Genomic DNA, 11,804 nt, shown 5'->3' on the forward strand with positions numbered 1-11,804 from the left:
TATTATTATTTAAGAGGAGTTTTGCATTAACGATTTTATTACAACAGATTCACTACACTTTAATAATAAATATGCAAACACAGGCTGATTTTTAATTTAGTTCTTAAGTCACCAATAAAACAGTATTATTTTTTGTTAAATAGCAATACAACAGTGAAAACAGTCTACAATTTATACATAGATACATAATATACACAATGTTATTTTTGTGTCCCTTTAGGTACATTTTAATATGTAATGTAGTACTTAGCTTTTACGAATTCCAATCACGGATAATGTCATTAGCATAAGGCTTAATACGATCAAATATTAATATTGCAGTTTTATGTGCAGATTACAACATGAATGAAGCAGCAATATAACTTATGTAAATAATATATTTTAAGTGCCATAAGTATTTTGATGTATAGAAAACTATAGTTTTGCAATGTGTAGGCGTGATTGTATGTAGAAATAAATATTTTTATCTAACCAAGTTTTTATTTTAATAACACAATTTAATCAGTCATATCGACTTCGAAAAATCAATCGGCGCCGCGTTAGAATTCAGCCAAACAATGTGATCGGATAAGGACACGAAGTTCTGTATTAATTTACACGATTTTAAGTTCTTTGCAAAAGAATTTATGTAATAGAAAAGGTGCGTCCCGTTTATAAAATACCAATAATTATATGGCACAATACACCGGGTGTTCAATATTAAGTAGTATTATTTTCTTTTGTAGCCAAGTCCACATTTCAGGGATCGTCATGCTCACTTAAATGTCATTGCCATAGGTCATTGCTTGTGGCGGCGTCCATGCGTCGGGTTGTCTGGCTGTCTCTCTCCCTAAAATATGGTGAGGGGGCCGATGGCTGGCCATGCGTCATACTCGTGAACGGGTGCTACTTGTGGTGACTGGTTGTACTTTAATTCCTGTGTGCGGTGACGTTAGTAATTTCGACAATGTATTTGCATGTTGTTCCTATGAGAATATAAGTGCCTTGTGTAAAAGAATAAGGCATCTTTTCCATTACACGGTTGTTCAAACGTACGGTGTGTAAGCCGTACGGTTGAAAAAACGTGCTAGCTTGTACATGATACGGCAAAATCACCGCGCGAGACATTGGTAAGTACTGGCTAGTAGCGCTTTTTACTCGGGCTGTGTAGGACGTGCTGCGTCATGAATTTTCTTACGAAAAAAAAGATTATAGTTGCTTATTACATATATAGGAAAAAGAAAATAGAAAAAAAAGGGAAGTAAGGTTTTGGATACATCCGATTTTAGAAAAAAGGGAGGAATATGGCGCGTTTCATACACTTGTCAAGAATCAATTGAGAGAAGATGAAGACAAGTTTTACAATTATTTTAGAATGCAGAAAACTACATTCGACAACTTGCTCCAAAAATTATCCCAGGAACTAAAACATCAAGATACTTTTATGCGAGAGAGTATTTTTATAATCGTCGATGGTCTTATCCCATATTACAGGCCTTTCTTTAATCAACGTAATTAATAATTCTTGATTTATGTTCATTTTATAATAAAATCGCGAAACAGCGTATATAAGCGGTCACGAATCCGTGCGTACGTCCGGCACCGTCGACACACCCCGATAGACTGCCATACAACACTGGTGAAAATCACGCCGTGCGTAGACGCGGCGCGCCGAGGGGCAGTCACGGCGCACGCGGCCGCGGCGCCGTGCCTTGGCGCCACCGTGCACGTCGACAAGCTCATATAGTGATCCATACCACACTGACGACCGTGCCTACACGCGGCGAATTAACCGTAGATTTTCACGGCGAGAAACCGTGTAATGGAAAAGAGGCCTAACTTGGCGATTAAAAAGAGTGGCGGAGAGTTCAATGCCAGTTCTTCTCCTCCGTTCTACTCCCTTGATTTGAGAAAATATTGGCAGTAAATGTAAAATTTAGAGCCATTTAATTTATATTTGTCTTTTGACGTTCATAAGTGTACATTGTGTTACCTATATGAATAAATGATATTTTGACTTGATTTGAATAGTTCAAATCTAAATAAAAAAAGTTTTTCTAAAACAATATTTATTACACTAACAATGGTAAGGCATCAGTATATTTTGTACTATAACAATCGTTTATGAACATAATTTTATACAATGAAAGTTTATGTTCGTTTGTTTGTTTGTGTTTGAGTTTTTTCATTTCACTTATCCTTACAAGGCTGAACATTTTCACTTAAAAAAGACAAAAATCAAGTTTGTATATTAAAGATAACTTATATTTTAAGTTAATCCGACATTGCTTGATATCAAAGAGTTGCCAGAACAGATAAACTCTGACATTTAACAAACTGATGATTTTTGGCATCTTCCAAAACATTTATATCCGTGACATACAAACGAACAAACAAACATAAACGCTATAAGCATAATTACTAAACAATTCAATGATATGTTCAATTATTGTATTTCGTTGTCATGAAAATGATTAGAAATTCCGAAATTCTTAAGTACATTTTTGTGCGAAAGCTATGGAACAATCAAAGCGAGTACCCGTTTCATAACTACGATCTCAAAATATCACAAATACTTCATAACCCTGTCATTAGATGGCGCTAATGAAAAAAAAACACCACAATTTAATTTTCTTTTTCTTGTCTATGGCAATTTCCTCTCTTAACTTAATCTATCCAATTATGAAACAGGCAAACAATCGAAACGGCGATGACTATTTGACATAGAAAATCTAACACATTTATTTACACTTATTTTTACATAAAGCAATTTGGTCGGAATTTTAAATTTTATTGATACATTTGTCTTCAAAATACAGAAGTAATAAGATTAAATACGTGTTTTTGATTAAGATTTCTTAACGATACACAACTCAATTGAATCAAAATTTTTTCTTGAACATAAAAATTTACATTTATTTTTGCGAATTTCACTATTTTAAACGTTTTAGATCATGGGACGTCGCCCTAATGGTATTCTCCTGTATATTCTGAAGAAAATGCAATTCGCACATTTCAGAGATCTTATTTCCGAGATGACTACTCCTCATTTATAGATATATTGGAGACTTTCTTTACACAACTAACCTTCTCCAAAGTCTTTTACATGTTAACAGACCAACATACATCTCATTTAGCATTTGTCTCGTACATAAATGGGATTAATACCCGAGACAAATCCTTGTTCAGTTTCTGCAGATCACATACTCTTTTCTAGTTACTCTTACTGAGAGAATTATTTGAGAAATTTCACATTTATGAATTTGGCAGTTTAGTTCTACCAAAATCTCCAATTTATGTTAATATTATGTATATTTGTCAAAGTGCAATTCACATATTTAATCGTTTATGTTACAGGGTATCCTTATAATTTTTTCTTCAATTCTGTTTTAAAATAAGTAAACATTTGTTTGAAATCAGAAAATAAATTGACAAATCAGTTAAATTAATATAAAATGTTTATAGGGCTTTCCAAGTAAATAGGTTTGTTTCTGAATACTTTCAGGACACCCCATAACTTATCGTACCCGCGATATATTAAAATCGTAATTCATCTAAACTTACGAACGAAAATGGCTTAACTTAAAGTAAAGTTGAATCAATTTTAAGTAAATTAAACAAAAACATAAAACCAGTTAAAAGCAAACTTTATAATGGCGGTATTTAATTTATTTTCAGTTAATTTACTTAAAATTGACTAAACTATTAAAAGAATATATACATATGAGTATTTTACGAAGGAGTAACAAACTATTTACTGTTAAGAAATAATTTTTTGAAAACCAGTTTTTTTTGTATTGAACGCAGACATATAGCTTGGGAATCTAAAAGTGAATAAAAATATTTGTGTAAAGATATCCATATACAATATGACAGTTTAATTGCGCACACAATGCCATCTTGTGATTTGAATGCAGAATATGTCAAATGAACATTATTGTGTGTATTCTTAAAATGCCAAAGCATTATTTTACAATTGTAGGTAACAATCAGCCGGAATACCTACAGATCTATTTAACCAAGAAGAAATACTCATTTCAGAACAGAATCATTCAAAATTCATTTTTTTGTCCATAAGTATGACAACTGGCTCACTCTTATAGCTTCATAGCAACACATGAACTCATTTTTTGAAATAATAAATGTTTCTGTGGGCAACAGAAATTGCCAAAGCAGCTTAGAGGCAAGACAACTCATTCGTTGACAACAATCACAGAAAGACATTGGCAAAGGACTTTAAAAATTAATTCTAATGATGTGTCTCTGGATGAGCGGGTGATTTCTAAGCCTAAGTTTGAATATGACACGGTTAAAAGGGGCTACTTTCATGAAAATCCCAGCAGCCCTATATTTAATTGGCATTTACATTGTACACTTTAAGCTCAATATAGTCTATGACAGTTGACAGTTGTCAGTGCACTAAAAAGTCTATGACAACGAAACGTTAACTTCAAAGTTGTTCGTGTCTAAACAGCCTTTTTAGCGACTCACTGACATAAAAATATATTACAAAACTTTGCGTACATGAAACATTATAGAAATCTACTACTTTATGTGCAAAACTAATGTGTGGGTAGCTAAGGCACAATAGACGTATGTGGCAAATGTGGCCAAAACGTGTCTTACGTGGGCAAATAAGGTGAGGAAGTTCCTAGAGTGGTCCATAGATTTGTTGCATTTTGTCAAACGCGTAAAAGTAATCTTAATCATATACATTATTTAAATAACGTTAAATTTGTCACGTCACTCACGTATTTATATAACAAAAAGTTAACAAAATGAAATTAATGTCTCTTTTATTATTTATTTATATCTATGTGGGCCCGAGAGCTTTAATAAAAACTATTTTTTTAACATTAACTATCGATCCGTTTATTTATACTTGAATTTATTTTTGATTCTATCTATGGAACCCTCTATTTTAAATTAATCTATCAATCTACCCTCATTCGGCAACTACGGTCTCGTTATAGACGTTGTCATTAGCGTTAAAATCACTGTCTATGGCTGGCAAGTTATCTATAACGGAACTGATCGTTTCTGGAATATTATTATTTACATTTTCTATTTGAGAATTCGTAATATTACCGTTTGCATCATTTTCGGTACTCGAGACGTTACCGGCGGTTGCTTCATTACCTCTTGTACTATTACCGTTACAAAACGCAAAATTACTCGTGGAAGTACCGGTAATGTGACCGGAATTACCGTTATTACTGTTTTGACCCAAATCGTCGTAGCACGGCGGCATTTCAATGTTATTCGTGGCCTCATTCTCCCTATTGATACCCTCCCTGCTCAAATACTCCGGGGGAGGTCCGTATATTTTGTACCTCATCGCCTCGTTGTACGGAGGGGGTCGATTCCCGTCCAGATGCGGGTAGTTCTCAAAGTCCGCCCCCAACAAGCGAATGGTCCTGCCGTTCAAAGTGTACGTGTCGTTAGAGTTGAGACGCACGAAATCTAGATTGTCTATATTAATTTCGGCGATGTCCGGCGTGTCCGGCCGAGGGTCGCGACGGTTGAACCTCGGTATGCTGAGCTGGAACCTCCCCAGCTGCAGCGTCAGCGGTCTTGGGGCGTGAGTCAACTGGTCTATGACCCTATCTAAGGTGTTCCGACGTAGATTACGCCGTCTGAAGAATTCTATCGGCGTCGCCATGTAATTGAGGTCCCGACCTAAGTTGGTAAGGTCCGGGTTCGTGTAATATAATTCGGAACTGGGAATTGGCGAGCGATAGTCCAAAGGTGGGTTCCGCGTTGGCGAATTGTTCAGCGAAGTGGATCTCACGTCAGTCATTTCCACGTCACCTTGAGTAGGAACCTGAAAATTTATAAAAATCAAAATTTGTCAAAACCTCGTTTAAAACACATTATTTAATCTTTTTATTAGATTCGTCACAGAGCAGTGTCTGTCTTTACCATGCGACCCTCTCATATCTGAGGTAGCAGGTTCGATCCCTGGTCTTGCAAATGGACGTTTCTTCTCACATAGAACATTTAACATTCACTCGAACGGTGAAGAAAAATATCTTGAGGAAACCCAAAAATCAACGGCGTGTTTCAGGCATACAAGGCAACCTATCTGAGAAATCTGAGGCCTAGACCTAAAAAGTTGTAGATCCACTTTAAATTTTATTAAATACAAGATTGCGGTCATGGGTCTCTCTCCAACCCGTCCAACGACTGAGAGGCGAAGGTGAATGCAGTCGATTAAAATAAATAGTTTTACCTGAGAATATCTAGTACAAAACATGGAGCCGAGCCGTGAAAGAGCGAAGCCAGAATTGACTGGATTCGTGACTTCGCACATCGGCGTAGAAGTCGCGCTTTCGGGTTCACACTGAAATATTCAATAAATATGTGTAACAATTATTATCTTATATCGATTTTGGCCTCTTTTTGGCCCAATTTGATAAAATTATCAAAATAATATTCGTTAAAATAGTAATAGCGCCATCTATTACCAACTATTTGTAACACTTACTAATATTGGTCTATTGTCTATGTATTAATAAAATAAATATTTCATCTTTGAACAACCTTCAACCATGTTTTAAAACAATTTAGGGTCATTGCCCAGTTGGGCCAGTCGGTCTAGTGAGCATAATACAATTCAAAAATATAATTTAAAAGTTATGATTATTTAAATTACAGCAAGAAATTTCAATTACATATAATATAAATTAAAACTATCAAATCACCTGTGTCTGCTGCCGCGTAGGACTTAAAGAGGGTAGATCTAAAAGTCGCGTAGATTCGTAACGCGGAGGGTAGCGAGCCTGAAAATACAAATTGGTATATAAATTTACTAATAATTATTAATTATGCTACGTGATTATTAATATAACAACACAACAAAGCTATATTTATATATACTCACCGAATAGTGATGCGCCGTATCGCGATGCGCATGCGCATAACCGCGTAAAGCGGCTCTCTTCATGTGCATCTTGCACAGTGCCGATACCAACAGCACTACTGCTATCATGAAGATGAGGGCGCAAGCTGGAATTATTAAACAAGAAAATTAGTTGGGAGTCAATATAATACAGATTCAACGAAAGCGTCGTACGGCGTATTATGTGTTCGTTATGTTATTTTATATACGAGATTGTTTGTAGTATTTAATTCTGAAATAAAGTATTTAATTTATAGAAATATCTTACTACCAAACAAAAAATCATTTAGGATTTCATATGTTAAGTGATTTGTGTTTTCTCATTTCGTTAATAATTTCGTATACATTCCATTAAAAGAATTAATATAAAATAGTTTAAAAGAAAATTTGCAGTACGTGTCGAAAGGCAGTTATGGCATATACAAAAACAAAGTTTTGACTTTGAGAATAGTTTATTTGGTACAAAGTTACCTGTGACCGTATATATAGTGGACTGTATGAATGTGAGATCGTCTGTGGCGTGTCTGTCTTCAGTGCGAGTATATTCGAGTACTTCGTCGCCTTCTGAAATTCAAGCATATTTAAGAATTCCATCTTCTCTTAAAAGGTTAAAAAAAAACTCTTAAAAGGCCGGTAACGCACTCGCGAGCCCTCTGGCATTCGAGTATCCTTACTTGTTATCATGAGCTATCTATCCAGTTTATATATATCTTGCCAATTTGCCCCCAGTTATTAAAAAAAAACACTATATTTTTTTGTCACGAAAATACATTAACTAGTACACAATGCGCGTATAGACTTCCTTAATGGTCCTGAGATCAAACCCCGGTTATACACTAAATATTTGTACCTATGGTAAGAAAAAACGAGAAGAATATGTTAATACCAAAAATCAAAGAAAACTTATATACTTGTCCAAAAAATGGAAACAATCTAAGGGTCAAGACCTTTCGAAACCCATGTAGGGTTGTAGTGCCCAATTATTTTTATAGTTCCTTATAATCACCATCAAGCCGTGCAAATCTGGGATGCTCTGAACAGCAACTGTCCTGTTGACAAAGGACATCCGCTGTGTGACAACACGCCGCTTCCGGTATACACCTGCCAGTTGAGCAGTTCAGGCGATCATTTCCTGAAATAATTAATTTATTTCTATAATTGATTTTTAAGAGATTCAAAATTTACATTTCTTTTCATTAACATGAAATAAAGTTTATTTTAACTGTAGTTATTTCAAAGATTTCACATAGAAAAACCATCACTGACTGAAATTTATCTAAAATAATGTGAACAAATTTGAACAATTGACATCATAAACATTCAATTAATATCGTTTATTATAAAAAATAGGGTATTTATCATAACAAGTAACAAATAATATGCACTTACTCAGACATGGCTGCGGTGGGCATATGTCGAGCGCTTCGTCTTCGCCGCGTGCGCAATCTGGTTTTCCGTCACACACGTACCGAGGCAAAACGCAACGAGCGCCGCAAGAGAAAGCTCCGCGGGCACATTGCGAGCCTAAAGGATACAATTACAATACACTGTATGGAGTGTCATCATTTGGGCTTCGAGCATGAGAGATAAATTTGAACGGTGAACAAACACAGAATCTATCTGGCAAATCTCTGCGAACGGATACTGAACTATTCAACTAAGGAATACCAATCAAGCAGTTTTGCAGCCTGTGTAATCCCATGTGTGTGAATCCCTGTGGTTCGAAATCCCATGAATAATAGTCCCAGCCAATTACAGTATATAGTCCATAATAAAGGGTAGAGGTATAAACAAATTGGTAATATAAAAAAAATTAAAATCTTGCATTTGTTTGTAATGGGGTATGATATTTTACTTGATTGCCAAACAAAAAATATATTTTTAATTATTATAATTACCTCTCTTCTGCACTAATAAATACTTAGTGATGCTAAATGGTGGCGATGAGCACATGTAGTGACCACTGTCTGTCAGCTGAAGGTCATACTTCTCCAATTGACTGCTGCTGGCCAGACCTGATGGTGATACTGTGAAAGTGCTGAAAGAAATATTTCTAATATAGAATCTGTGTTTTTAATAATCAATATTTCTTGGATTGTCCAACAAAAATGTCTGAACGTACCTTAATCCTTTTTGTAAGGAAAATTAAAAGCAACAAAATTTAGTGTATGTGCATACAGACTGAAGCATAAGTAGAATGATTGGAATCTGATTAAATCTGACACAAAAATTATTTAACTATTTTATTTTTTATGCAACAAGTTTATTGATTAATATTACCTCGCCCCGGTATTATTCCCAACATAATTCCACACATAGGCTCTTGCAGTATTATCTCCACGAGTGGCACAAACCAATGTAAGGTTATCATGCACCCGTCTCACAAGTACATCTATGTACTCCACTGCCCCAGGACTGTAGAGTGTCAATGAGGGTATTTGGAGATCACTGGTACCTAAACATAAATGCTCTCTGTTTGTAAAGAATACACCATATAGCAAACAAAAAATTATACAATGATTATTTAGTCTTGCCAATATTAAATTGCTTACATATTTTCTCTCTATAACTCAAAAAATTTTTTTGGAGTTCAGAGGAAAGTTCATTGGTGATGTAAACAACCACTGTTTCATAGAAAACAATTTAGGAGTATAAAAAAAACATAATTATCAATTAAGGAATGGATAATTTATGGCTCATATTAACAACACATGTTTACTGAGACCAATCGAGAGAAAAAGATGTTCCAGAACAATTTGGCCTACCAATGAGTATCAGTATATTAAAAATAATAAAAAGTTAATCAGACATGCAAAAAATACAAAACTACTTCACAGCCTTCAAAACAAAAATATCTGTGTAAGTGGAGCCAAAATTTACTCTAAATCATTGGAAGTGGACGATTTCAGGTCTAATAATGAATGGCTCAAAAAGTTCAATTGAGACATGAACTTGTTTATAAACATGTTAATAGGTAAAGTGCAAGTTTCAATATTGGAATCTGTAACACTGTGACTATTATAAGAAACTGTTATTAACACCAAAGTTTTCCATCATCAACAGAAACTGAAGTTAAAGATATTTCTATTTCATCTACTGCAGATTTAAATACAGTGGTGTCGGAATCAGGAATTCAGTAGCTCAGAAAACCAATTTTATAATACAAGATGCGCTTAATGTGTTACCATGAAAAAGGCAAGAACAGTATTAAATACTTTACAGAATTTTATAGAGCAAACCAGCAACTCTGAAAAACAAGAGTTGTATGCTTTTATTACATTAGACAATGCTTTAAAGAATCTAACGCAAACAAAAATTACTGATCTTTCAATGATTAAATTTTTTATTTTATTTGAAGATTTTTTTTAAAATATTTTTTTAAAATATATATTATATTATTTACTTAATTTTAGTAAATAAGTAAAATGAAAATGAGCCTAAGTCAATATGTTCCATAAGTTCTATGCATTTAACCAAATATTTTGGTATCTTTCTTGAGGTTCCAGTTATAGATATTGTACTGTATATACTCCTATACTATATTGTACTGTATGTTACTATTGATATTTTTATAGGTTAAATAATGTAAAAGTATTTTTTTATTTCATTAGTTACAATCATAAACAGAATTATACATTATAAATTGAAAACTAATTAAATGTATAAGCAATACTGCCTTGAATTTATATTGCCATCTATTTACCTGTAAAATGGAAACGGATGACCTTAAACTTTGGGAAGTAATGCAATCCGTAATCAAGGATAATGTTATCAATTGTCTATTTAATTGTTTATTGTTTTATTGTATTATTGATTCATAGTAAGGCATGTAAACCTTTAAAGGACTAATATAATAATTATTAAAAACAATTTCAATAAGAGAAATATCACAGTAGTCAATACTTTTACCACTAAATAATTATAACAGTTTTAAATTTTAGACATTTAATACTACGCCACAATTTAATTCTTGGAAGAATAACTACTTTGTTTATAAATAAATTAAATCAAATAAATTTTAATGAATATTAGAAACAATAACTTTGCTGATTGTATTAAAATTGGATTTGTACTTATGGGTAGTCAAAAGGAAAATTATTAATATAAATTACTTTGTTATATGAACACATTTAGAATACAAATCTACCTCATTCAGCAGTTTTAAAGATTTTCAAATTTGGTTACAATACTGGCTTGCTCGTTTAAATTATTGATATTTAAAATAAATTTTATGATATTTAGGACGACAGTGAAAGGATTCTAAGATTTTGTAGTTACCGTTAAGATAATAATACGTAGGATAGCTCGTTTCACCAAAATCTTACGTATTGATATATATCAATCGTGTTGGTATTTAGGCATTTTAATGTTTTATTCAAATAATTTATTTAAAATTCTGTAACAATGAAAGCCTTACAAGCATCAATAATTGCAGGAATAAAACATTCTTTGCCCATCGTTTAATAACAACCTGATGTTGACATTGCTTTTACTTTTTAACCTGTTCTGAAAATTACAATACTTACATATTTTCAAACTTATTAATAGGACGGATACAAACAAAATCACATATTTTACACGGTTAAACATTTTTATTTATTTTACATTTTCACTGAACTGACATCTCACAAATTACGCCATTTTTGTTACTTTTTTAAACAACGACCACTTATAATTATGTCTAATAATTGAAATGGATACAAGGTTTTTTGATATTTAAATTTTTTATTATATTTTGTTACATCTTCACATACATCTATATCTTTTAAGATAATAATATTTTTACTTTATAATTTTCTTATTGTTTTATTTACTGGAACACTACATAAACCTATTGTAATCGTAATAACAGTATTGTACAAACTGAAAAAGTAAACTGGAAAGTGGAAACGTTATACTTTAATTTATTTGGTATCTAGACCCA

General features: G+C 33.1%; 1 protein-coding gene across 1 annotated transcript; it reads right to left on the reverse strand.

Moving 5' to 3' along the window:
- Positions 1 to 2,037: 2,037 nt before the first annotated feature.
- On the reverse strand, positions 2,038 to 11,554 carry LOC110998216. Its single transcript, XM_022266746.2, has 10 exons — positions 11,407 to 11,554; positions 9,161 to 9,335; positions 8,779 to 8,918; positions 8,270 to 8,404; positions 7,887 to 8,012; positions 7,352 to 7,444; positions 6,863 to 6,987; positions 6,684 to 6,761; positions 6,212 to 6,322; positions 2,038 to 5,803 (listed from the first exon to the last, which is right to left on the reverse strand). Exons 1-10 carry the CDS (start codon positions 11,468 to 11,470, stop codon positions 4,925 to 4,927), a joined length of 1,926 nt encoding a protein of 641 aa, XP_022122438.2. The 5' UTR covers positions 11,471 to 11,554; the 3' UTR covers positions 2,038 to 4,924.
- Positions 11,555 to 11,804: the final 250 nt, after the last annotated feature.

This window comes from Pieris rapae, chromosome 15 (genome assembly GCF_905147795.1).
Source record: "Pieris rapae chromosome 15, ilPieRapa1.1, whole genome shotgun sequence".
Classification (NCBI taxonomy): Eukaryota; Metazoa; Arthropoda; class Insecta; order Lepidoptera; family Pieridae; genus Pieris; species Pieris rapae.

Coding starts and splice junctions, on each gene's coding strand:
- LOC110998216 (XM_022266746.2), bottom strand. CDS start 11,470: ATGTTTAACCGTGTAAAATATGTGATTTTGTTTGTATCCGTCCTATTA. Junction 9,336..11,406: donor ATTAATAAGTTTGAAAATAT/GTAAGTATTGTA, acceptor ATTTATGTTTAG/GTACCAGTGATCTCCAAATA. Junction 5,804..6,211: donor TTTGTACTAGATATTCTCAG/GTAAAACTATTT, acceptor ATAAATTTTCAG/GTTCCTACTCAAGGTGACGT.